This window comes from Mus musculus, chromosome 11 (genome assembly GCF_000001635.26).
Source record: "Mus musculus strain C57BL/6J chromosome 11, GRCm38.p6 C57BL/6J".
Taxonomy (NCBI): Eukaryota; Metazoa; Chordata; class Mammalia; order Rodentia; family Muridae; genus Mus; species Mus musculus.
In genome coordinates, this window is record NC_000077.6 from 121,471,230 (window position 1) to 121,498,408 (window position 27,179).

The 27,179-nt window shown below is 47.2% G+C and overlaps 1 protein-coding gene across 2 annotated transcripts in view; it reads left to right on the plus strand.

The window, feature by feature from the left end:
- The window catches only part of Tbcd (tubulin-specific chaperone d), a 165,180-nt gene that overhangs the window by 19,239 nt on the left and 118,762 nt on the right, over positions 1 to 27,179 (plus strand). The window contains exons 7-10 of one of the 2 annotated variants that reach the window (NM_029878.4): positions 4,310 to 4,442; positions 21,329 to 21,374; positions 22,530 to 22,662; positions 25,766 to 25,908. In NM_029878.4, the coding sequence (NP_084154.1) occupies positions 4,310 to 4,442; positions 21,329 to 21,374; positions 22,530 to 22,662; positions 25,766 to 25,908 (455 nt within the window). Of the gene's footprint in view, positions 1 to 4,309; positions 4,443 to 14,859; positions 17,063 to 21,328; positions 21,375 to 22,529; positions 22,663 to 25,765; positions 25,909 to 27,179 lie in introns of those variants that run through there. The other variant, XM_006531973.4, reaches the window with a different exon arrangement.

Consider the following 27,179-nt stretch of genomic DNA (forward strand, 5'->3'; position numbering starts at 1 on the left):
TGTTCTTAGTGACAGAAGGTGAGATGCTCAACAGCACAGTATCATTCAGAATGCAGCACACAAGGCCCCGAAGTCCATGGGCTTCTTTCTTCCCTAGCAATGCATCTATGCATCTATCGTCTGGTTCTTTGTGGTTTCTCTATGTAGCCCTGGCTGGCCTGTGACCAGGATGACCTCAGACAGTTCTTCTCCTAGTTTCCCCAATTCTAGCATCTGTAAACTGTAACACCTGACCTAGACTGTCTGCTTAGCTCAGGTTCTCCTGACTCAGCTGTCACCAACTGTCTTCTCACTCTGCTAGCCCCCTTCTCTCAGCCTCAGCTGGCTTTTTCCTGTTCTCAGAAATCCAAGAGCTCACCAACACTGAAGGTCATAGGGTCAAGCAGTTCTAACAGCTAAGAATTCTTAAAGGGCCAGTTGACTAGCAGTTGGTGATCCTTTAAAGGGCCAGGTTCACAAGATCTCTGTCTGTCTGTCTGTCTGAACTCCCACCTCCTATTTCCTGCCTCAGCTCCATTAGCCATAGGCTTCTTTATTGGCAAATGAATGCTTTTACAACACAAGAAATTTTCTCTACAGCCACCCTCGCTATGATGATAATGGACTAAACCTCTGAAACTGCAAGCTAGCCCTAATTAAATGTTTTCCTTTATAAGAATTGCTGTGGTTATGGTATCTTGTCACAGCAATAAAACCCTACCTGAGACAATCTGATAGGTGTGGCCACTGGGGGTGGGGTTCCAGGTAAAATGTGTTTGTGGGTATTGGGAACTGGCACTTAGGCTAGGGGTCTGAAGGGGTCCCCAAGAGGGAGGATCTGCTTATCTTGTCTCCTTGGAATGGGGTAGGTAATGAAGAAAGGTCACCCGAGGAGGTCTACAACAGAGCTGGGGATGAGAGGGAGGTTGAATCAGGAGGAACAGGTGGAGAGGGACGATCTACAGACAGCCTACCTGGTTCCCTGGTTGGAGTGCTCTGTGGGTTATAGCAGGGGTGCCTGTTGGTGTTGGGGGCTTGGATAAAGCAATGATTTGGGGAACACGGGGTAAGATCCATGGGGTTCACAGGAGATGGGGGGAGGGGGCAGGGAAGGCTGCAGCAGGTGTTCTGTTGCAGAGCTGGGGGTGAGCCTGGGGGATTGGGTCTGGAGGAATAGAGGGAGAAGTTAAAACCTATAGTACAGTTTTTAACTTTAATGTCAAACATCTTTTTTTTTTAAACTGGTTATTTTTACTGTTGAAGCTAATTTTAACTTAAGAGATTTAACAAGTAGTCATTTATGTTCTTTTATTTTTGTCATTGTTGTAACACAGAATTAATTTCACCTCAAATTTCTTTTGGTATAGGGCAGAGGTTCTCAAGCTGTGGGTTGTGACCCCTGTGGGGATTGTACAACTCCTTCATAGGGGTTGAATAGCAAATATCCCAAATGTCAGATATTAACATTGTAATTTATAACAGTAGCAAAATTACAGTTATGAAATAACAAAGAAAATAATTTTATGGTTGGGTCACCACAACATGAGGACTGTATTCAAGGTTCAAGGCTTCAGGAAGGTAGAGAACCACTGGTATAGAGTTTGCATCAGGAAGGGTTTCTCCTCCAATAGCTAGCTACCAGTTCTAGAATAATTTTGTAGATATTTCATATTTCCGCTGATCTTTATTAGTTTGTATTAGTTTGAAGTATACATGATTTTTGCCTAGTGGGGATTGTATTTCCCGTTTGCTGCTTCACTCTGAGGCCGTGTCCCAGGCAGTGCAACCACCAGGGTTCCTAGTGTAGCTGGCTGGGGATCCCTTAGCTCTTCTTAGGTAGAATTCACAGGTAGGCAATGAAAAACCTCACGACTGGTCTTGGTATCTTTTGACTACCTTAGCATGTGGTAGCATCAAACTGCAGGATTAAACAGGCAGAAGCAGCAAGAGGTGGTGTCCTCTTGTGCAAGCTTCTGATAACAGTGCCATTAGTTCTACAGGTGTTACAGTTCCTGAGAAAGCCAGAGGTAGGAGACCCTTAGTTTTATGAGTATCGGCGCATCCTCATTCCTTGGCAGCAGCTGGTGTGCAGGTGTGGGTATTGGGATTCCTAAGAGCTTAGTAATGTTCAGTGCTAAAGCTTTCTGGCCTGGGTAGCTTGAGACTCTAGGACTGAAGCTGTGATGGTTCTCAGGAACACTAGAACCTGTAGTTTTTCATTTCTGTCTCTAAATAGCCTCTGTCTGGGAGTCTCAGTTTCCCGCTCTTGTCTTCTCTCTTCTTTTGCTGCCATTCTTGCACCAGCCGTGTGCATGGCCTGTTCCGCTGCCTGTTATTGTGTGATGGCACAGTTAGTTCAAAGGCACCGTCCTTTGTAGATCTAGTGCCTGTTGCTGGAACGTAAGTCGCCAGTCTTACGGCTCTACCTCTTTCATAGTTGACAGTAAATCTGGATGCCCTGCTGCTTTTTACAGCTTGGCCTACCGATGGCTCCGTGTTGCTTTTTCTTTAGCTGTCAAATTGGTAGGTCATAGTAAAGCAAGTGTGCTTACGTTTTTCTAGTGTTGCTATGGGAATAAATCTGTGCATATGAGGCCTGGCAGCATGAAGGTAGATGCAGATACTAGACTGTGTAGGTGCTGCCTAGGGAAAGGATTTGGTCAGCTCCCACTGGAGTGAACAGGTGACACTGAGGTCAGGCAAGAATTGGACCATGTTGTATGGAAATAGGGCTGGAGAGATGGCTCAGCGGGTAAGAGCACTGACTGCTCTTCCAAAGGTCCTGAGTTCAATTCCCAGCAACCACATTATGGCTCACAGCCATTTGTAATGGGATCTGATACCCTCTTCTGGTGTGTCTGAAGACAGCTACAGTATACTCATACAGTAAATAAATAAATGAATGAATGAATGAATGAATGAATGAATAAATAAATAAATAAATAAAAAGGAAATAGGGGATTTAAACCCTTGAGCATGTCTTATGAGGTGTGACCCACAGGAGTTGAGTCTTTAACTCATAGGATGGCGAAGGGCGCCAGCTGTCCACATGTGCTTGGCTGTACATATTCTGGGAGGGGCTGGAGCATCGTATGCTAGTACCAACCAGTATGTGCTGAGAGGGTTTGTTTGTGCAGAGAGTGGATGTAGCTCTAACTGCCTTCTGGACGACTAGGTTTAGGTTCCAGTGTAGATGGTCAGGGCACTAGAGGGCGAGTGGATGTCAGAATCCCAGTGCTGACTCTCCTGTGCCTGGTGCTTCGTATGACTCCCTAATGGGTATTGCATGTGGAATACCCTAAAGTGAACCCCTCTGTTCCCAGGACTCATAGCCTCCCTTCTGGGCATACAGTTCTACTACTCAGAAGGAACTACCTTCTGGCTACCTGCTGGCACAGCCTTGTCCATGCTCCTACATGAGACTAGCCAGGACAGTCATAAACCTGCTACTTGCCTGCTTGGGTCCTTTGGTTCCTGGTCCCTGTACTTATCCCTGCACATTTCCTGTCAGCTCCCCCCTCCCCCTCCCCGACACAGATCTTTCCCACTGGCTGTGCTGTGTCTCTTCTTGTTCAGCTTCTCCTGGGCAAGGCCCCTTGAGATTGTCCTTGAGCTGCCTTTGGGGACGCAGCACCTTCCCTTCCTCCCTTCCTTCTCCTTTCCCCCTCTTTTCCTCCTTCTTCCCCTTACTCTTCTTCCCCTCTCCTTCCCTTCCTTTGTGTGTTTCCTCCCTTATAGGATCTGTCTAGAGTCACTGAGTCAGAGGTCTGGGTTCACATTGTCAGCCAGATGTTGGGTGGAAGGAAACAGGCTTGTGCAACATGAGGTTGTGGTAGAGGAAGGTCCTTGGGTCGGGGTTGGTTGTTGGATTAGGTTGTGGAGGATATATCTTGAGATTAAGGGAGATACTTGGAAGGAGTCAGAGCTGAGAAGCATGTAGATGTTCCCTGGCTGTGGTGGGTTAACGATGCCCATCTATTTGTAAAGCTGGTGGTTAGTTGGGGCCCAGGAGGGAAGGAGGTAGGGTGGTGAGGCCTCTGAGTAACTTTTTGAGAGATCCTGATGGGCAATCAGCTGCTGGGCCATGGTGGTCAGGGATTTGGTTTCTGAGAGAGAGAGAGAGAGAGAGAGAGAGAGAGAGAGAGAGAGAGAGAGAGAGAGAGAGAGAGAGAGAGAGAGAGAGAGATGCAGGCATCTGACCTAACCTGTTCAGGGATCTAAGATGACTGGGAGGAAATGTGTGTGGTGTGTGGTGTGTGGTGGGATGTGGGTGAGCTTTCAGCATTGGAGTCTTACTGAGCATCTCCTGTGTGTTTGCGTTCCCCTGTAGATTTATCACACGTCCCGATGTCAAGCAGAGAAAGATGGCCAGCTTTCTGGACTGGAGCCTTTGCACCTTGGCCCACTCTTCCTTCCAGACCATCGAGGGTGTCATTACCATGGATGGGATGCTGCAGGCCCTGGTGAGCCCTGCCCCGGGACAGCATGTGGAGCTCCAGCACTGTGCCCAAACTGTTGGTTCCATTCACTCTGTGTTTGAATTACGGGAACCTGGTAGGATTAATTTGCATTACAGGGTTGTGGTTTCATTTTCCACTGCTGTGTGCTTAGTGTGTAAGGCTGGACTGGAGTGGTGGCTTCCAGGAGAAAGCTGAAGAACTGTGCTTCACCACTAGAGGGCAGCGGCGCCTGCAGAACTGCAGCCTTTAGTTTTTTTGTCGTAAAGCAGTGAAACCAGCCCAAGTGAAAGAAGGCAGAGGGCTTGAAACCTGTTTGCTTACGTGGGTTACAAAATTTCTAGTTCCCGAGTTTAAATACAGACACTGGGGCCCGTCTGGAGATGCCCACTGTGCCCATCCTTCCTATTGCTGGTCTTCTCTGCTTGTCTGTTGTATGGCTTTTTAGTACTGACAAGGAGAACCACTCTGGTGTGAAATCTCAGAGGACATGGCCCTATTAACAAGGCTAGGAAGCTCCTGGACCAGTATTCCGGAGGTCACAGATGGACCCCCTAAGGCTTTGTTTGGTTTTGATGGTCAGCATTAAGAAGGTCATGGTGCCTCTCCAAGTCTGTCTCTAGGGTTAATGTTTACAAGGTTACAGAGACTCTCTGAGGCCATGGTATTAAGAGTCAGTATTTTGGACGAAGGCATGGATAGCTGTATAAGGCCCTGGTTTCTAGGGTTTGGCATTCTGGAGGGTGCAGATAGCCTTCTGAAACTGTGCGGCTCCAGGGTCAGAAACCTCTTCCTTGTTTTTCTTTGATTACACTGGATGCGATTTGACAGTAGTTCTTGTCCTTGTCTTGAAGGCAAAGGGAGCTGACATGTCACTTAGAAGTAGGATCCTTTGGAGAAGTCTGAAGGCAACCAGTCATACTGAGTTTGGCTTTTTGTACTACTCCTTAATACAGGTCCTGATGCAGGGTGGGAGGTATCAGGGCAGGTGCCAACAGCCCTGGGAAGGGGACATGCAACCTGGGACGGGAAGGCAAGTCGAGGCTCTCTGGACCTACTCCATGTGCCTCTGCAGCTGAATGTGTATCCTGGTTGTGGGGATGAGAAACGGCTGGTGTCTCTTTATTTTCAGTGATATTGCCATTGCCTTTCAGAGGCCTGCCATTCAAAACATGCAAGAGGGAGGCCTGGGAAAATAAAATGTTTCTTAAGACCTGAGCTTCTGCTCTGCTGCTCTCTCTGAAGACTTGGCGGCTCCAGATGGGCGTTAGTTCATTTTGTTAGGTCTACAGAGTTGTATAGCCACCGTTGTCTCTTCTCAGTATGCCATTCCGCATACACACTGCATCATACTCCACAGGCCAGTGGCACTGAGCTCACCTGTCTGGGAGGTGACTTTTATGTAGGATAGGCTCTTTTCCCTGAGCACAGCGTCTGTAGGGTCTGCCCACCCTGTGGCAGGCACGCGTCAGTTCTTCACTACTTTTTCGCAGGCCGAAACTGTTTCATTATGTGACTGTTTTTGACTGTTGTGATTAATGCTACTGGGGAACATAAAATAGGTTTTTAAAAATTTATAATTATTTTGGGTATGTATCAGTAGGTGTTTCTCTATTTGTGTATAGTAATAGATTGTTTTCCTCAGCACATAGAACAACCCCCCCCCTTTTCTTTTTGGTAGTGCTGGGGTGTCAAGCCAAGACCCTTAAACATGACAGGCAAGTACTGAACTATCTATCCTTACCCAGCCCCTGAGAGTTGTTTTTTTTCCCTTTGTTTAACTATAGTATTTTGTTTTTGAAGTTCTTTTTGTTTTTGTTTTGTTTTTTTAATTATAGTTGTGGGGCCCAAGAGATGGCTCACTTGCTGCTTTTCCAGAGGACCCTAGTTCAGTTCCCCGCACCCAAGTTAGGAGGTACATACAGAACACCCTGTAACTAGTTCTGGGCGATCTGGATGTCATCTTTCGGCTTCTGAGAGCACTTACACACACATGTGCGTATACACCCAGATGCACATACATATATCCATAAATAGAAATAAAAAAGTAAAATAGATAAATAAAATAAAAATTAGAAATAAAGAAAAATTATGGTTGCCCCCACTTATCAGTTGTGGTACGCACATGAGCACATACACAAACTAAGTTATTGATGAGATGTGAGGTTCTGCCTATGGTAGATATCTTTGGGGTTTGCAGATTCAGCTGTACAGCCCATACCTTGGGAGGCCTTTGTTCTAGCTGTGGGGAGAGGCAACTACAGAGGTTTTATTGTGATTTCCATTTTGATTGTAGCAGTAGAGGTTAGTGCAAGTTGTGGCTTACCCTGAAAGGTAGTGTGAGGAAGGAAGAGGAAAGAGTGGGGCAGAGGTCACAGTTGATTTATAAATCGTGGTAGGTGTTGTACATTTGTGTTTTAGGTAATTCTGATGAATAGGTAGATAGAAATAGTTTATTTGAAAGATTTGGGTGTAAGTAGGTTCTTAATATTTTTGGCATGAATCTTTAAAATTTTTTTTTTCTTTTTATATTTGCTTATTGCCTGTGTGGAGACCAAAATGCTCTTAATTGTTGAGCCATCTTTTGAGCCCAGCAGCAGCAACAACAATAAAGAGTTCGAAACAACTTATTGAACGTTTTCTGTGTCCCTCATTCGGTTCCAGGGATTGAACTCAGTCTAAACTTGACCAACTGATCTATCTCTGCCTCCCTGCCCGACCTGCTGTCTTCTCTCCACCCATCCATCCCACACCCACCCAGTTCCCACTCCATTTGTTTGTTTGTTTGTTTGAGACAGGGTTTCTCTATGTAGCTGTGACTGTCCTAGAACTCTTGTAGACCAGGCTGGGCTTGAACTCAGAGCTCTATCCACCTGTACCTCCAGAGGGCTTGAATTAAAGGTTTGTGTCACAATACCTGGCTTTCTACCTACTTACTGTGCAGCCTTGGTTTACCTGGGACTTGTAGCCCAGGATGGCCTTGAACTTGTGTTAATATTCCTGCTTCTTCCTCCTGAGTGCTGGATCTCAGGTGTGAGCCAACACCCCCGGCTTGGCCTGAGTCTTGTTGAAAGTTTTCACATCAAGAGAATACAGGAAGGTCTGACAAACCGTAGCTAGAGTCTGTTACTGCATGGTGGTGCTTGAGGGAAGGGTGTTAGACCTGTCTAGCGTGTATATGGGACACATGGGAGGACAGGCACAATTAATCTCAGGGGATTGATTTTAGATGGCTTTTGTTCGGCTGTTTGCATTCTTTCTTGGGTTAGGGACTGTGAGAGGGATCTTGCTTTATAGCTCAGGCTAGCTTCTGTTAGCAAGGGTTATGGGTGTGTCCCACTGGACCTAGCTCAGTCTGCAGTTTTGAGCTACCTGCCAGCCTGGCCCAGGAGTTTTTCTGCTCTACACTTCTTCCTGCCCATGGCAATAGAGATTGTGGCTGGCAGGGTAGACAGGCTTCCTGCTTAGGTGAAGCAGGCTCCTGTGGGAGGTGGTGATAACTTGTGGGCCTTAACTGAGGTCCTGGCCAACGTGCCTGGAGCATTCCGCAGTGACTGCTTTCTGTCTCGTTTTACATTCTTTGCCTTTTTGTTCTTTTTGATCACCTGAGTCTCTGTGTAGTTCCCAAGATTTCTGTTTCTTCTTACTTAGGAGGTGCATGGGGCATAGGTTGTGCTCAGACACTGTAGGGCAGTTGCTGTTCCATTCCTTGCCAGTTTTGCCAGTGGGTTGAGATTCCTTTTAGTGACTTAAACCAGCCAGACATGTGTGCCTTTTATTTGGACATCTTTAAATTCCAGTGTTGAGGAGAGAAATTCTCTTTTTGCTTCCTCCTGAGGTGTAAAAAGGGTTCCCAGAGGCTTAGAAAGTTGAGTCTCCTACACTCCTCCCTCCCCCCCCACCCCCCCCCAGCTGGGTGTGTTGGCAAGGGAGGGGAAGATGAGACCCAGCTCTCTGCCGTTGGGGCAGAGTACTTTGGTGGTTTGGCAACAGCACCTCTGCTCTATCTAGAGAGACTTGCCCCGAGGATGGTGAGCACTTGTCTGACGCAGACAACTGAAATCCTGGGAAGTGGCTGAATGAAACTGCTGTAGACCAACAGCTACGGTGGTCTCATCTCCTAGGGCTCGAGGTGCCTGGCTTGCCACCGCCCTTCCCCCACCCCTCAAGCCTCCGCTCTGGGGCAGCGTTGTCTCCTCAGTCTCCCTCTTGGCTTCTTTTTCTCTCTTAGAGGGTCACTTGGGTCTGATCTGGCTCCAGGGCAGGAGGAAGTTACGCTCAGTGGGTGGAGCAGTTTCACCATGGGCTTGTCAGACCTGAAGGCAGAGGGCTGGTGTCTTGTGCGTGATGAAACTTGCAGGTGTATTGTGCTTCAGGATTGCATGTTTCCTTTGATGCACTTGGCTTCATTTTTATCCACCTGTTCATTAGTGTGGGTTAGGCGAAACAGGTGAACTCTGAACAAGTCACATCGAAACTAGGATTGATTTTATTTCCCTCGAAGCATAGCCCTCTCGCGGCATTGATTCTTAACTCTTGTGGGAAGGAAACAAGTGTTTGGCAACTTCGTTTCTCTGGAAGGCCCCTTTGCTCATGAGTGTTAGTATTAATGCAAATGGAGGAAATTTGAGGGCAGAAAACATATTTTAAAATAAAACATTGTCTCTTAAATGTATTTTACCTTTTCTTATTGGTTGATGGTTGTGTGGTCATGGTTTTCCTTCAGATTAGAAGCTTCTGACCATGGCGGCTTCTCTGGGTTTCCTTCAGTGGTTATGATGGTGAGGGAACTTTTGGTTCCAAAGACAGGCTGCTGGTAGGGAAGGTACTGCCTGTGTTGATTGGTGGCAGGGGATATTCTTTTGTTTACTACCAGCTGACATAGCATCTCCTCTTCACAGTTAGGTGGGGTTTTTTGTTTGTTTGTTTGTTTGTTTGTTTTTAATTTTTCCTATTTTTAACATTTCAAAATTTGCCAGGCATGGTGGCGCACGCCTTTAATCCCAGCACTTGGGAAGCAGAGGCAGGCGGATCTCTGAGTTCGAGGCCAGCCTGGTCTACATGGAGAGTTCCAGGATAGCCTGGGCTACATAGAGAAACTGCCCCCAAACCATAAACAAACAAAATTCAAAATCCAGACTTTATTTTATCTATTGTTGACTAAAGGTAGAATTCTTACTGAACTTATAGTTTGGGGGTATAGCTCAGTACCAGAGACCACTTCTGTAGCATTCTTGTAGCCCTGGGTTACCTAGCACGGAGAGAAACAAAAAGCCACAAAGTTGCAGCAAAACCCAGAAACCTCACAGGCAACAGTATTAACACTGAAGAGAGAGAGCTAAGGTACCAGGATCCACAGGCCCATCCCAGGGGCTGCATGGCAATCTGACCCACGAGGCATGTGTTGGAGCGTCTCTCTTCCTTGCGTGTGGTTTAAAGGATAGGGGTCGGGTGCCTGGGTACAAGTGACTGTTGACTAGATTACCTGTATGGGTAAGCACGAGGAACCAGTATCCTAGACTTGGCTCTGTCTGGGCCTTCAGCTGCCTGACCAGACTGTCCTGGCCTTGGCCTCTGAATAGGCTTTAGCTATACTTGGATTTCATCTCTCCTGGTGGCCCGAGGCATAGGTGTGGTACCTTGCTCTATCTGGAAGAGAAGTGACAAACCTCTCTTGCCTCAGAGTGTGTGGAGACTAGCTAATCAGCCCTGGTCATGCTCTTCAGCTTAGCCTGTCATGGTCTTGTGGACTTTGGCCTCTTTGTTTGTGGGCTTCTGTGGAGCCTGGTTTCTAGAGAAGCCCTGGCTCAGCATCCTAGGGCAGAATGTCTGGGGGCTTGTGCCTTAGTGCTCAGGGCAACTTTGCTTTTCACTTTACTTGTTTATATATATTTTCGGGTATAGTGTGATGTGTGTACCAGAGCATTCATGTGGGGACAGCTTGCAGAAGTAACTCTCACCTTTCACCGTATGATTGAATGCAGGCTTGGCAGCAGCAAGCGCCTCTCCCCAGAGCCATCTTTCTATCCCGAAGAGGAAGGTTTTGGGTGGAGAAAGCGCGTGACGGATAGGATGGAGATGAGGCACTGTCTATAGAGAGTGCTGTCTCCATAGACTCAGGGTTCCTGTGCCAGGCATTGAGTAGGCTCTGAGTAGGCTCTGGCTGTTTGTAGTTTCACGCAGCTCAGCACTTTACCTAGGTGAGCCCTGTAGGAACGCGTATGTACATGTGCATGGCCTCATCCTCCCCGTCCCTGCCCACCTGCGCGTGTGAGCTGCGTTAGTAATGGAGACCCAGGAGGCCAGTGGGGAGCCCCCTCCACCTTTAGCCTGGCTCGTGGCTTTTGCTGCGGGCCATTTGAACACCTCACGCTCCACCTCCTCCTCCTCTCACCTGGCCCACGGGCAGGTGCTGATACCTGGCTGCCCTGATACTTTCCTTGGCCTTCCTTCTCACATGCTTCCCTCAGGCCTTGGCTGTTGACATCTCATCTCTGATTTGCCCTTGATCTTTGTTTCCTGCTCTCTGTCCTTGTTCTAGAGCCCTCATTCTGTGGGCCGTGGGTACACTTGTGACACCTGAAGTCACAACCTTAACCTCATTCCTGTTGTCCTACAGCTTGTCCTCCTTAGCCTTGTGACTGTAGAAGCCTGACAGAGATAGAGGCAGAGAGAGACACAGAGACGTGTGTGTGTGTATGCGTGTGTGTGTGTGTGTGTGTGTGTGAGAGAGAGAGAGAGAGAGAGAGAGAGGGAAATAGACATAGACAGAGAGGCAGAGAGATGGAGACAGAGACTGCATATGTGAGAGACACAGAGACAATGTGTGTGTATGTGTGTAAGAGAGAGACAGAGACAGACAGAGACAGAGAGACTGCATATGTGAGAGAAACACAGAGACAGTGTGTGTGTGTGGGTGTGTGTGTGTGTGTGTGAGAGAGAGACAGACAGACACAGAGACAGACAGACACAGAGAGAAGCAGACAGACTGAGACTTCGAGCCTGAGGCTGTCTCTGCTGGTATCCTCCATGCCTGCTAGTTGTTTGGTTCTCACATCTCCTTGTCTTACCCAGAGCTTCAGCTGGCTTTCCAGCGATCCCTCCATGATACCTTTTTCCCATTCCACAAGTCTTCACCCTGTAGTGTGGTTCCTTAGTCTTTTTGCCCTCACTCACGCACATCTGCTGTGCTTGGTCTTCATCTTCTTCTGAAGGGTGACAGGTCATCCTTCTCTGAAGTACCTCCGTGGAGACCTTCCTATCGTCCTCGTCTGTTTGGTTCCTTGTAGTTGTGCGCTGTTCCATGGTCAAGAGGGAACAAGGATTGAGAAGCATCAGAGGGGAGACCCGCCAAGGGCAGTTGGGGCGTCTTCCTGCCCTCTGAGCCCCGAGGATGGCAGTGTGTAATTAGTAGGCCACGTTTTCCAAGCTGGGCATCTGGCACTGTCTTTATGCTTGTACGTGGGCTAGGAAACTGAACTGATGAAGCTTTGAACATCTGTGTGGCTGGTGACCAATGTCTGGTCATTGGAGAATCTGGCCAGCGGGGTGGCCACCTATACCTCCTATAGGCAGTGGGTTGGTCAGCCCTCTGTGGCTGAGTCATTCTATCACTGTGGGACAACAAAATGCCTGTATCGGCTCCCTGAAATAGTCCCCACTCTGTTTTTCAAAATATTTGGGCAGTTGACATTTTGTTCTAACAGTTCGTTCTTTTCACTGATCCTGTAAACTCTGTGGTTTATGTGTGCGGATCAGCTAACCTTAAGATTAGGTCATTCTGCTATGTCTTCTGCCCTGCCAGGAGACACCTCAGTCCCAATCCCTTCCTGCTGGTTTGTGTTATGACCAAGGGTCTGGAACCTGTGCGTTCTGTCAAGTATCCTGAGTCACTGGAAGACCTTTGCACTACACACACACAGACACACACACACACACACACACACACACACACACACACACACCCCATAGGGTTCTTGTGCAATCCAGGCTTGTTTTGTACTAACCCATCTTCCTATCTTCAGTGCTGGGGTGATGGCATTATAGACAGGTACCACAGTGCCCTTCTTGCTCTGTCTCACGTTTCTCAGCCAGAGCTCCTGAGTTGGCTTTATGGGCACTGTGTGTTCCACTGCCCCTGCTTCCACGTTGGTCCTGTGCTGAAGACATGGTGTTTGGGACGGCCTCAACCTTTTCCTGGCCTGTGTTTCCGTTTGTCTCCCTCACTTCCCTCACTTCACCTGGGGCAGTGCTGACCTTGACTGTATTGGGGAGTTTGAGGTTTTGTCTCTGACTTCAGGTTCCTCAGCCATACTGGGCGTTCCTCCATGGGCTGAGGTATTTGGCTCTGTATGCATGGCTCCTGTTGTTGGGATACCCTCAATCCTGGGCTCTCAGTAGGAGGAGTGTTACCATACCTTTTTACATTTACCAGTTGATCGAGATATGGTTATCTTTACTTAAGAAGCACAAGAAATTGAAATAAGTAGTCATAATACAAACTTGAGGGGCTGGAGTTATCTGCCTTCAACATCTATCCTTTTCCCTATTGTCTTTGCTATTGGTGAGTTTTCTCTTTACATCATGAAGGCTGCAGTGAGTGAATGTGTTTTTGATGTTAGGAAGGATCGACTCTCTTGAGCTGGCTGTGCTGGTACATGCTTGCCCTCAAAGGTAGGAGGAACTTGAGTTTGAGGGCTGTATAGGGAGATCCTGTTTCATATAAATGAAAACAAACCTGAACTTGGTTTTTTAGGTTTCCAGTGTAAGAAATGCTTCAGTTAACGGTGGGTGTCATTTCTTTCTTTGTGTAGTGGGAGAGGGTCTTGCTTTGTTTTTCTAGTAAGGAAGAAAACACCCTCTTTCCTAGAAATCTTGCCTCTGGCACATGGGTCAAACCTGAAACTGCCCAGTGGGTGGTTTGTAGCCTGAGAATTTGCCCTGATCCAAGAGTTTAGAAGTGACCCACAGGTAGCCATCTGCGGAACTATTCACACTAGAAGTGTTCAGTGCTGCTTGTGGTCGGCCATAGCTGCTCCCAGAACTGGGGCTGTGAGGGAAGCATTGATAACTGATTTCAGCTGTCTGCTATTGGGCAGGCAATGTCTGGCCTGGATGCCATCGTGGGGCTGGGTCCTGCCCTGTATCTAAGCACTCCTTTCCAGTGTCAGCTTACTGCTCTACTTGGGACAGTGGGTTCCTCAGGATGTCTCTCACTATTATTCTTTATAAGTCAGTAGAGGTGCTAGACCTCAGTTTTCTAGGCTCTGTTCTCTGGAGAGAGTTTCTTCCCCACAGTGCTGGAGGAAGGGCGTTCAGGAATGAGCTGTTGTGGCTGCCTTTGCATTGGTGAAGGCAGCAAGTGAAGGTAGTTCCTCTGTCCTAGGTGAGAGCCTGGCTTTGTTTGGGTGCCCAGCCTAGCTAGGGTGGTTGTGTGAGTTTTGGCCATCTTTTCCTGCCTGGGTTTTGATCTCCTGTATGACATATTTAAAAGTGCCTTACAATTCCACTACCAGTGGTTTGCTAAGCCTTTTATGATGGGGAATTTTTTTTAGTGTTAAGACAAAGTCAAGGGCTGGAGAGATGGCTCAGTGGTTAAGATCACTGACTGTTCTTCCAGAGGTTCAATTCCCAGCAACCACATGATGGCTCACAACCATCTGTAATGGGATCCAATGCCCTCTTCTGGTGTGTCTGAAGACAGCTACAGTGTACGCATATAGGTAAAATCAATCAATCAATCAATCAATCAATCTTAAAAAAAAAAAAAAGAAAAAGACAAAGTCAAGGAGAATTGTCGTTTGCCACGTCCCATTGTGAGGTGGCCTGGGTACAACAGTGTGTTCCTGAGAGGCCAGAGCAGGATCTGTAACCAAGTGCTCTGGTAACCTGCCATTTTAACGCGGTGGTTTCTGAGTTTGGTCTCGTGCTGGTCAGTGCTCCCAAGGCTTCAGACTGCGGAGCTTCTTGGAGCCTTTGCATTTCAGTGACAGCCACACCTGGGCTCTAGTGCAGGGACCTTTCTCCAAGGGCCTGGGGTGGAGTTGCTTTTCTTGGCTCGAATCTGGCAGTGCCTTCAGGGAGCCTCAAACCAGCACCTCTTGCTTGGCAGCAGGGTGAACTTGCTTCTGTGTGGCTCTTGAGCCTGTGATTTGCGGGGCTTGGAGAGCATGCCCCAGGGAGGGGAAGCCAGCTTGGGTGGGGAGACTGGAAAGGTGTGGTATAGTTTAGGATGATTACTGGGAAACTCGTTTTGTTTGCACCTTGCGCTGGGCTAGTTTCTAGAACAACAGAAACAGACGGGGTTGCTCCTCCTGTGCCGAGAGGTGTTTTTCCCAAACTGTCGGTGCTGTAATTGCCTTGGTGCTGCCTGTGCTTTCTCAGAAATGCAGGTGGCTTTAGGTTGGTTCCTGTTTCATGCGTCCACCGAGGTGGGGTGTGTGTGTGTGTGTATGAATCAGCGTGAACGTTCAAGTTCCTCTGAAGCTGAGAGATGCTCTCACTGATCAGCACTGGGAAGGGGAAGTGCTAAGAAGAAAGATTTTTAAAATGAATTATAGACCATGCTGGCAATAAACTTGTGGTCCTCCACAGGTTGTTGTGCTCCAGCCTCCTGAGTGTTGTGAAGATGCCTTTTATGTGAAAAATCAAAAGCCTATATTCATCTTTTTTTCCCCAGGGGAAGGGTTCCCTTTCTTCATACTTTTTTCCTGTGTGCTTCATGGAGAGTTGCTGTCTTCCTGATTTTCTCTGAGAGTGTGCTCAGAACCTGTATTGCCTTGGAAATCAAGCCTGAAACTCCTAGAATGGGTCAGAGTGGACAGAATTGGTGCTGTACTCATGACGATACAGATTGTCATCCGGGCCATGCTGGTTGTTTGGTTTGTGGTGGGGTGGTGGGGTTAGGGGACAGTGGGACGCAGACTGGACATTTGCAGGTGTGGGAGCCTGCTACATGACTGGGTGCCTAGTGCCAGGGCGTCATCTAACCTCTGTGTCCACTTGGCCTGTCTTGCACATTGCTCCCCCCCATCCCCACCCCAAGATGGGGTGCTGTAGTAGGGCAAGCTACGTTTATGTCTGAGGTCTTGTTTCTCTTTGGGCATGGTCTGTGTCTCACACATGGTGAGACTGCCCTCATTTACCCACTGGTTTAGGACCTGGTTGTGTTTTGACACTTTCTGACCCCTACCAGTATGCTCCAGATTTCTGCTTCAGAGATGTTGGTAGTTTAAATGTGTGACTTATATGGAAAATATATGATGTTTGGTGTGTTCCCTACCTACCCAACTTTATGTTCTCTTTTTCAAAACAAAACCAAAAACTTCCATAAAAACACAAAAGTGGAAACCATTGCAAACAACAAGCAAAAGACCAGTAAGACAGGGAATCCCCAAACAAAGTGGGACGAAAAGCTCACACAAATCAGCCAAACCCATTGAGTTTGTTTTGTGTTGGTCAACACGATGGGCGTGGGGGCCTGCCCTGGACTGCTGTTGATGTGCCCAGTGATACCTCACGGAGAAACTAAGTTTTTCTTTGTCAGAGTATCATTTGCAAATAGCCTCTTGGTTAGGGCTGGAACCACATGTCCACTTCCCCTCTCAGCGATGGGATCTTATTTGGATTGAACCTGTGCAGGCCCTGCATGTACTGCCACAGTCTCTGTGCATTCATATGTGCGTCAGCCCCGTGGTGCCTGGAAGACACTGACATCACTTCTGGCTCTTACGGTCTTTCCACATCTTCTTCCACATTGATCCTCGAGTCTCGAGGGGGAGGCATTTGGTAAAGACATCCCATTTAGGATCAACTACTCCAAAGTCTCTCTGCACATTGTCCAGTTGTGGGCCTCTCTGTTCATTCCCATCCACTGCAAGGTGCTATTCTGATGTGATGAGCAAGGCACAGATGAGTGTTAGAGCCCACTGTGGCCCTAGGGAACAATTCCTAATTAGATCTTGCACAGAGAATGTGTGTTGGTATTCACATGGTAGGGAGCATTATAATCCAGATCTGCGTTTTATTCTCTGGGGAATATGTTTGAAAATAAGGGAGCTGTGTTTTAGAAAGGCTCAGTGTGGTGGGCACCGCTATCGTCCATTCTTCATAGATCGAGGGAAGGGAGATGAGGTCTGATCCTAACTGCTGTGGCAGTCTATCCAGCATATAGATGGAGAATGAGGAAGCTTACGTAGTCTTCTTTATTTGTGTGTGTGTTTTCTGGGAATGAATTCAGGACTTTGCACGTGGTAGGTAATCATTACCACTAACACATACATTTTTTTTTTTTTTTTTAAGATGCTTTAAAGCTGGGGATGGTATGACTGATGCCTGTAATTCCAGCATTCTGAAGGTTGAGGCAGGAGCAGTGTTAGAGATTTCTGGCTAGCCTGGCCAGTAGAGTGAGATCCTGTCTGAAAAAAATAAAAACAAAACCAAAAATTAGAAAAAGACAAAACCAGGCAACATTTTACTACTTATGCCCTGGTTGAAAGGTCGAGCTCTCTCTGGTGTGACTGACCTCCTCAGGGCCGGGGTGCTGCCTTCCGGCTTTGCTCCCCAGCTGGCTAGTGTGCTGCCCTTGTGCTGGCTGGGTCTGCTTCTTCACACTTCTCTGCCATGCAGTAAGTTGACTTTGATCTTATGATTCCCCAGTTGGAATCTGTGGCCTTGCTTAGCAACACCTTTGTCTCTGGATTCCTGCAAGAGGGACCTGGAACTTTTGTTTTTCCTGTCACCTGCCCTTACCCACTTATTCTGCCTTACCATGATGTTGCACACTGTGGTTGGTAATGTATGTTTTCGTTTACCTTTTCAGTTAGGTGGTCAGATAGTCTTGAGTGTAACTGGCCTTCCTTTAGACCCTCAGTATCTGTTATTGTGAATAAGGCCAAGGTCTGGCTCTGCTCTGCCATCCCCAAGTGACTGGAGAGTTTTTTGCCTTTAAGTTTACTTCCAGCATTTTCATTATGATCATCCTGTTGGATCTGAGCCGTGGCGTGTGCTTGTCTTTCGTTCTTCCTTAGCCCCTAGCATAGGCTATGGGTATATTTCCCCTCTGAAACTTGTGCTTCTCCACCTGAGCTCCTGCTATGTCTGGGCAGGTCCTTGTACACCTTTGTTATATGCTGTCTGTTTCCAAAAGCTAGGGAGGCTTTTTGGAGTTAGACTTGGGGATAATAGTGGCTTCTGGAGGTGACAGTCATGCCAGGAGTTGGTATCCCAGTTCAATGTTTTATTTTATAATATTTTTAACCTTAGTAAACTAGTTTAATTAGCAGACTATACAAGTTGTCACAGAGTGTTCCAAGTAGATATGTAATAATCAGTGTAGATATCAGACTTATTCTACCCTAACAAGTCAGAAAAGAAACAGAGTGTCTCCCAACATAATGTTTTTATTAATTATTTGGAAATTTCATATAATGCACCCTGAACACTCTTGCTTCCCATTCCTGTCAGGTCTGCATTCCCATCCTTGCACTCCCACCTCTCCAAACAAACCAAACCACCAAGTCCAATTTGTGTTGCCCACATACACATTGGAGCATGGTCAAACTCCCAGTGGCCAGCCCCTTAGAGAAAACCAGGGTCCACCTCCCAGAAGCCATCGACTGTGAAGAGCTACTCGTCAGCATTTCTGTCTTTTCAATAGCTTCCTGTCTAGACTGCTTCTTTTTTTGTGGAGGTGGAAGGAGGTTGTCACAAATCCTTCAGTGTCTCTCCTGCTCAGTTCTGAGTCTGCTGTCATTTATACCACTGCAGAAGAACCCTCCTTGTCCACAGCGGCTGGAGGCAGCACACATCATGGACACTGACATGATCTCTGTTGTCAGCACTCATCAGGGGAATCAGCGTGGCCTCTGGCTGCAGCACGGATCACAGAAGTCTTTTGAGGAGACTTAATCCAGAAAATGAACCATTCCCATCTCTCTTATTTTAAAATTATTAAATTATGTGTATATGTGTATGTCTTTGTTTGTTGTCATGTATCGTGCCTGTGGAGGCCAGAAAAGGAGTTGGATCCCCTGGAGGTACAGGTGTGAGTCACCTGATGTGGCTGTTGGAAACTTAACCCAGTGGTTAAGTGACCGTCCCTCCAGCTTCCCTAGCTGCCTTTTATAAGGGTCAGAATGAGAAGGCTTTTTTTTTCTTTTGAACAATTTGACTTTCATCAGAAAAATGATCGTGTGTTCTTATTTATTGTTATGTTAATCTGACACATCATATTAATGGATTATTGGATTCTAAGCCAGTCTTAGATTCTTTGCAGATGGGGAATAAGCCTCATTTTCTGGTGTAATTTGTTGTTGGAGTCGGTTTTGATACCCATAGATGCTGGTTGTAATTTTTTGTTACAAGCTTGGCTATGTATTGGGGACAGTCATTTGGCAAGCATTTCTCAGAGTTTGGGTACAGTGTTATTTTTTTTTTTTCTCCCTTGGATGTTAGCTAAAATTCAGCAGTGAAATCACTAGTTTTTCTACTAGGATTTGCTTGGTGGGAGGATTCTAAATAACAATTCCATTTTTTTCCATGATACACTTCTATTCAGTTCTACTCATTTCTTTAGAAACATTGTTTATGTGTGTGTGTTTGCCTGTGTATGTGTCTGTATGTGTGCCACATGCATGGAGTTCCCGTGGAGGTCTGAAGAGGGCAATGGAGCCTCTGGAACTTGAATTTTAGTTGGCTGTAAGCAGCCATGTGGGTGCTGAGACCTGAACATGGGTCCTTCGCAAGAGCAGCAAGTGCTCTTAACTGCCGAGCCCTCCTTCGTCCCCAAAGGTTCCTATTTCTTGGCCTATGCTAATTTCTTTTGAGGGGTTTGATCTGTTGCCCTAAAGGTCATAAAACTTAAAACTTCTACTGTCCGTAAGTCACTGTTCTCTGACATTCTCATGCTCTGATTTTGGAAGTTTATCTCCCTGTACGCTGCTCTTTTTTTTTTTTTTTTTTTTCTTTGCTGTTTGTTTTTTGAGACAGGGTTTCTCTGTAGTCCTGGCTGTTCTGGAACTCTCTCTGTAGACCAGGCTGGCCTTGAATTTAGAGATCTGCCTTCCTCTGCCTCCAGAGTTCTGGGACTAAAGATGTGTGCCCATGGTTGCTCCTTGGATTTTGTCCTGCCTTGCTTTTCTAGCCAGGGTTTACTTTGCAGGGACTATGTGGTCCCTAGAGCCTGTGGGGGCAGGGTTCTGTGGACTTAAAGGATACAGGGCAGTTTAGAGATGAAAGGTGATTATGCATGTGAAGTTTGACCTTAGTTTTTTTTAACTTAATGTTTTTATTGATTATTTGGAAATTTCACATAATGCACCCCAGTCTCATTCACTTCCCAGTCCTCCCAGGTCCCCTAGTCCTCCCAGGTTCCCCCAGTCCTCCCAGGTTCCCCAGTCCTCCCACCCCTTACAACTCCCCAGTCCTCCCAGGTCCCTCCCCCAGCCTCCCACCCCTTACAATTTCCCCTTAAACAAAGTGGAAAAAAAGAATACCAAGTCCAGTTTGTGCTGCCCGTACACTCACTGGAGCTTGTTGACTGAACTTTTTAAAAGTGAAAAGTATCTAACTTCTGTATTTTCACCCATGAGCTTATGATCTGAGTCTGAACTAATTGAGTTCACAGTTTGCGAACCTGGACTGGCTTGGGGCTACCCAGCCTCTGTCCCAGAGGGTCAGGTTAGCCACCAGGCCATGCTCTCCTTTCTTACCCTGGTGCCAGGCCAGCTCCGGTTACAGTGTGTAGTATTCTGGTTGTGGTGGATTGTGTGTGTGTGTGTGTGTGTGTGTGTGTGTGTGAGTGTGTGAGAGTCCTCCCTTCTGCTCAGCTGCTTCTCTTCCCTGGCAGCTCAGTGGGGTAGGTCTAATGAGTGGGAAGGTGCAGAGCCTGAGGACACACTGATGGGGTCCTTATGGCCTGCCCAAACCAAAGCTTCACTTGGTGGCACCTCTCGGAGACCTCTCCAGGTTTATAAGGGAGCAGTGATGGGGTTCAGAGAATTCTCTTTCTATAAACCCAAGTTCACTGATCATTTTGGGAATGACTTTCCAAACTATGACATGTGTTTTCCAAAGGGAGGACAGTGTTCTAGTGGAAGTGGAAGAGAACTACAAACAAACAAACAAACAAACAAACATACACATATTTAACTTATATATAAATATGTAACCATATATATGTATTTATTTGTGTGTATATGGTGTGTATGTATGTGAATATGGGTGAATGCTAGTCACAGTGCGTGTGTGGATGTCAAGATCAAATTCCAGGAGTTGAGAGAAGCATTGTTATAATTGAAGGAAGGCCAGTGTTCTATCGAGGACCAGTGTTTTAGTATGCTCGTGAGAGAGAATTAGTTCTAGTGAAGATCTGATAGTTTTTTTGGCTGCTGCCCTCCAAATGCATTCATAGTACTGTGTACAGAGACTGCATGGTGTGCAGCCACCATCACAGTGAGGGAGAGCTTGGGAGGGACCAGATGCAGTGGTAAAGTGTGGCAGAGTGTGGAAGTCGGTTCTGTGAGACCCTCCTCCTGGGTGGATTAAGGTAGTGGGCGAGAAGGAAAGACTTTTGTGGCTTCTCGGTTTTGTGTGGATCCTTTGATCTGCAGCTCTTGATGAGACTTCCCACCCCTCTCCAGTTCAGTTTGCACTCTACAGGTTAGGGTCTAAGCTCCTCAGAGGTCAGACTCCATTGGTGTACTCTTGCTATGAAGGGACCTGAGAGAAGATCCCTTTCCTAGACTCTCCTCTGTTGTGAACTGAATCTTTCACCTGTGTGTTGGTGTATGCGCAGCAAAATTCTGGAAGAAGCAATGAGTTTGTTCTGATAATGTGTGTGTGTGTGTTTTAAAGTTAGAAATGTATTTAAAACATGCTATTTTTTTTTTCAGGCTCAAATATTTAAGCATGGAAAACGTGAAGACTGCCTTCCCTATGGTAAGATTAATTTGGAGGAGAGTGTTTGCCCAGTGAGTTTGTGCGTACATAGTCAAGTGTGCTGCTCTCACGTTTAACTCAAGCATATAGGAACCTGTAGCCTTGTGTATTTGGATACTGTCGTAGTTCTTTGACTTTCTGCTTTGTGTTCTTTAATATAACTTTGATAGACTAGTCTACCTATATGAGATACAGAAAATTTCTGGGATCTGGGTTCTGCAGTGCTCCAGGTGCCCTGACTTAATCCTGGAGGGACCTGGAAACAGTGAGCATGGCCCTAGGTCACCCAGGAGCCCACAGAAGCCTTGTTTTCCTGGTGCTTCACTCCTCCACGTCATCCTGTCTCCTCTCACCCCTTCATTCTCTTTCATTCCCCTTCTTACCTCATCCCCTTAACCCGTCACCTCATTTCCTCCCCATCATCTCCTTCCTTCTGATTACCACATCCCTTGCAGTGCTTCACCTTCCTCCCCACCACCTCACCCTCCTCCCACTGCCTCTCCTTCCTCCTCCATCACTTTATATCCCCTTCTCATTACTTCATTCTCCCTTTATAGCGGGATTTCTTGGACCTGCCAGAGGAAGAATAATGAATAAGAGAATAGGTCTAGCTTAGGCTATCACCTAGCTAACTCATCTAAATTAACCCAACTATCCTAGTCCATGTCCCATCTGAGATCTAGCCCTATGCTCCCATCCTAGGTTTTTGTTGTCTCCAGAATGTCATTATTATTCTCTTCTGCCCCACTTTAATCCCCTGAATGGCCTTTGTAGCCCAGGGTCTCATCCAAGAGATATCATTATGCTCCCCTGGGCTCAGTCTCCTGTCCCAGCATTGCCTCCATTCCAGCTCAGTGCTGACGGAGCAGTCCATGAGTAAAGCACACTCCAGAAGCCCTGTGCCTCTCAAGGCTTGCAGCAAGATGGCTTCCCCTATGCTCTGGGCCTTTTCTGCTTTCTGCTGCATGGTGAAGACAGTAAGTAGGCTTCACTGTAGCTCTTCTTGGATGATAACCTGGGGAGAAAAGGGGTCATGTGGCCAGGGCTCAGAGAGTCAGTGTGGTTTATCTGCCACCTACCTGAGGCCCGTGGGATCGTATGTTCAGGGATGCGTGCCACCTCCTGCCACGCCAAGTCTCGTGTTCTCCTCCACAGCCAACACTGTGCTCCAGTGCCTCGACGGCTGCAGACTCCCCGAGAGCAGTCATACCTCGCTGCGGAAGCTTGGTGTGAAGCTTGTCCAGAGGCTGGGGCTGACTTTCCTGAAGCCAAAGGTGGCCACGTGGAGGTAAGTTAGGCATGGGGCTTGCATTTTTCTCAGGAGGAGGGGGCAATGCGGACTGAACAGCAAACATTTTCTTCCGTTTTCATTTTTCCTTTGCTGTCTGAGTATTTCTGGTTTCAAAGGGAGTGGTTTTCCCATTGGCTATTTTCTGGCTCAGTATCCTCAGTTAGAGTAGCTGAAGACAGTGGAGATGGAGAAGCTTGCTCTGCCTCTCCCTAAGGTGCTGCTCATGCACCTGCAAGTGGTTGGTTCTGGCTCTTGAGGGAAAAGCTTTCTGTTCAGTTGTCTCTCAGAGAAAACATGGTTCAGTGTTGAAGGTTTATTCTGAAACAGAAGTGTCTTTTCGAGCCGGGAGTGGTGGTGCACGCCTTTAATCCCAGCACTCGGGAGGCAGAGGCAGGCAGATTTCTGAGTTCGAGGCCAGCCTGGCCTAGAGTGAGTTCCAGGACAGTCAGGACTATACAGAGAAACCCTGTCTCGAAAACAAAAAACAAAAAAGAAGTATCTTTTCTTGCTGGTGGACTCAGACTCTTCTAATATCCTCGCAGTACAGTTGTTTTGTTTTGTTTTTTTGTTTTTTGCTTTTCCTTTTGAGACAGAGCCTTGCTGTGTAGCCCAGGGTAGCCTTGGGTTTACACTCCTCCTGCCTCAGTCTTAGTGCTGAGATTCCAGGCATGTGCCATCATGTCTGGAAGCTGCTGCTGCTGCTGCTGCTGTTATTGCTATTACTGTTATTCTTGTGGTACCGTAGCTTAAACCCAGGGCTTTATGCAAGTGTTGTACTACTGAGATGCATTCAATTATCAATGTATGTGATTTGGGAAGAATTATTTAAGTTTAGTTAAAATGTTGTCCAGTGTGTAGTGAACTCCAAAGAAGTGTGCTATGATTTAGAGATGTCTTACTGAAGTATCCCTCACATGCACACTTCAGTCAAGGTGGTTCTGTAGGCGACATTCTAGTGATCTGTTCTCAAAACATCATGGAAATTTTCCAAAGAAACGAAACCGACAGGATGTGGACAGTGCAGATGGAAGCCGGTGAAACCCAAGACCTGGAGGGTGCAAGGCAGTCTGGAGACTCAGGAGACTGCTCTGGTCAGAGGCTGGCAGGTGGGAGGGGCAGCCTTATGTTTTGCCCAGGCTATCGGCTGATTGGACAAGACTTGCCTGTATGTGTTCAGAGGTAAACTCAGAGACGTACCAGATGTGCTCAGTTAATGCTCGCAGGTACTAGGAACCTTAATTTAAGAAGGAAAAATAATTTAGTCTGTATTTTTTAATCACATACAGTAATGTAATTATTAACAGAATTAGGTTTTGAAGGCATGCTGACTCACACTCTGGGAGGCAGGAGGAAAGTTCAAGGCTGGCCTCATCTTCATGATGAATTCTAGGCCTACTACGGCTACATAGGAAGACTCTGTTGATCAAAAAAATCAATCCAAACCAAAACATGACTGAATTTTTGTTTTGTTTTGTTTGAGACAGTTCCTCTATGTAGCCCTGGCTATCCTGGAACCTGCTTTGTAGAGTAGGCTAGCCTTGAACTCACAAAGTTTCCCCTGTCTCTGCCTTCCAAGTGCTGGGATCAAAGGGATGAGCATGGCTGGCTAATGATTGAATTTTAATTCACCCTCTTCCTATTTGTTTTCTCTTCCTTCCCCCGCCCCCCTTTCTTTCCCTCCCCTCTTAAGGGAATGGGTCTCATTTATGTAACCCAGACTGACCTTGAATTTGCTGTTCAGATGACCTTGAACTCCTGATTCTCCTGCCTGCATCTGAAGTGCTGGGATGATGGGCATGCATTACCATGCCCAGTTCCCCTTCTTATCTCTTTTATTTTTAGGTTCTTGTTAGATCTCCTAGGCTACTTTCTACAGGTTTTCCCCATTGCAGGTGGTGCAGTTTGGTCCTCATAGGCTGTGAGTGCTGGGTGCATCCACTTTCCTGTCTGCTCTTAGTTTTGTTAGTCAGTTAATCTCAGTTCTTTCTCTGGGGTGCAGCCGTCTTCTGTAGCACAGGTTTTGCTTCTCATGTGGATCTTCTTAAGTGCGAGCTGGAGCTTTTGATCTTCTGCTGGTCCCACTTGCCAGTGGCCCCGACATCCCCTGAGCTCTGAGTTCTCCATGCAGCTTCCCCTTCATTGTCCTGGGTCTTTTCCTGTACTTTCTCATTGTGGGGCTTACTCAGGTGCGAGGGAGACCATGTGTGAGTTCTGTGCTCTTTCTTAGTAGCTGCTGCCTCGCTAGTGACGTGTGTGTGTGTGTGTGTGTGTGTGTGTGTGTGTGTGTGTGGTGTGTGTGTGTGTGTGTGTGTGTGTATGTGTGTGTGTGTGTGGTGTGTGTGGTGTGTGTATGTGTGTGTGTGTGTGTGGTGTGTGTGGTGTGTGTGGTGTGTGTGTGTGTGTGTGTGTGTGTATAGCACTTCCGGTGTGGCTGCTTGCATTTTGGTGCTGTTCTTTTGCAGCAGTCTTGACAGTGCCTATGGGGCAGTGGTGAAGGGAGTTCACATGACTTTCTATTGGGGAGGGAAGCACCTTGTATCGGTCCTCACGGGGCTCGCCGCAGGGTAGAGAGCCAGGCAGAAGCTACCTGCCTCTTTTGAATTCCCTTTGGAGGTAAGCTTTGGTTACTGTGGCATAATGACTCTTAGGAGCGAGTTGCTTGGTCAAGGCTAGTGGTCAAGGCTTGGCTCCAGGTGGTGGTGCAGTGGTGACCATGAGCCACATTTTCATTGGCTATTCTTTTCTTGTTCCCAGGCAAGTGGGAGATCCCTTTTGCCTGGGCTGAGGCCAAAAAGCCAAGCAGGTGGAGAAGGCAGCCACTTGCTTGTGAACAAGGGTGAGGCCCTGGTGTCTTTCATGTGCACGTATAGGTGTTGCCATTGCCTTCTGTTATGAAGCTTTGCTGTAGAAGGCTCTTCAGAATCAGGGCCTGCATCTGACCTAGGTTGGCTTTCTTTTGAGGTTTGTATGAATTGAGATTTCCGCTGGCATCATGTATGATTATTCTGAGGGATGCTAAGTTGATGACATCAGTTACCAAAAATTTTATTTTCAGGGCCAGGCTGAACCTACCAACTTGAGATGGTTTTGTTGTGCATAGGTATCAGCGTGGCTGTCGGTCTTTGGCTGCTAACCTGAAGCTCTGTGCCCCGGGTAAGAGTGACCAGAAGCTGCTGTCTGATAGTTTGACCTCTGATGGTGATGAAGACTATGATGTCCCAGAGGGGGTAGAAACTGTGATAGGTAAGTGGAGCCTACAGCAGATCTGTGCATGCCTCTCTCTGCAGTACAGTCTGGGCTTTCTCTCTGTTTACCCTCCCTTTTTTCCTCTCCTGGTTACCTTCTGCTACCTCACCTAGCATGTGGTCAGTGACTGACGTCATGGACTCTTGGTCCAGCAGTACCACCTCTCCACTGTCTCTTCACCCCGCCCTCTAGCCTATCGGACACCTGACCTTAAGTTTCTCTCTCTGGGTGTCCTCAGGTACATGGACTTGAACCATGGGACCATGGTTCTCTGCCTCCTCCATATTCTTGTCTTGTCCAAGCATGCTTTCCTTGGGCATCATCTCAGACCACTTTAGGTGTCCATACTGATGAGGAATCTTGACCCAGTGTCTGTTCCCAGCAGTCCTTTACTGTGCCCACCCTCAGGTTCCCTCCCTCTTCCTGCTTTCTTGCCTCGTGCTGGATGAAGTGTGATCCCGACTGGGAGGCACAAAGCCAGCGGCCATGTCTCTTGCTGCGTTCAGTCCACTCATGCTTTCCCCGCAGACTTGTCTGTACCTGCTGTCTCCACAATCTCCTTGACCACAGTGCTGTTGCTTATGTGCCCAGTGCTCCCCATACATTTGGTCTTTTCTTTGAGCCTTCCTGGGATTCTCTTCCTTGGCTGCTGTGTGCTGCATGCATCCTGAGTGGCTCTAAGCCACCTTGCATTCCATGGGCCTAGGCTTAGTTCTCTGCTCCTTTTCTCTTGTCACCTACTTGCTTAGGCCTGTTGCTTTACACTCAAGGGTCTGCTGACTTGTCTCTTCCCACCCCAACCGTGTTAGCTATTTATCCTTGTCAGTTCTTCTGGGGTTTGCTCTCTGGCCAGCGTTGGTACCATCCTGGGCTTGCAGGGATGTGTGACTCGGGATAACCTTCTGACTATCTCTGTGCTGGTCTCCCTAATTCTCATTTTTCTCTGTGGAGGCCTCCTCAGATGTTTGTTTCCTTTGACCTCCCCTTCTATTGGCTCACAGAGGCCTTTACCTGGGGAGGCATCTGTTCCCTGCTGATTGTCGTATTGGGTTGGCTCCACTTGTTAGAAAGTGGCAGAAATGCCCTTTTCTGTGATTAAAAACAGTCATTGTAAATAAATTTAAGGTCTAAGATTGAAGAGATAGCTCAGCTGTTTAGAACCCTTGCTGGTTTGGTTCCCAGCACCTATAAAATAGCTCACAGTCATCTGTAACTCAGGTTCCAGGGGATCCGACCCCTATTTTGACTGCTGCAGGTACCAGTCATGC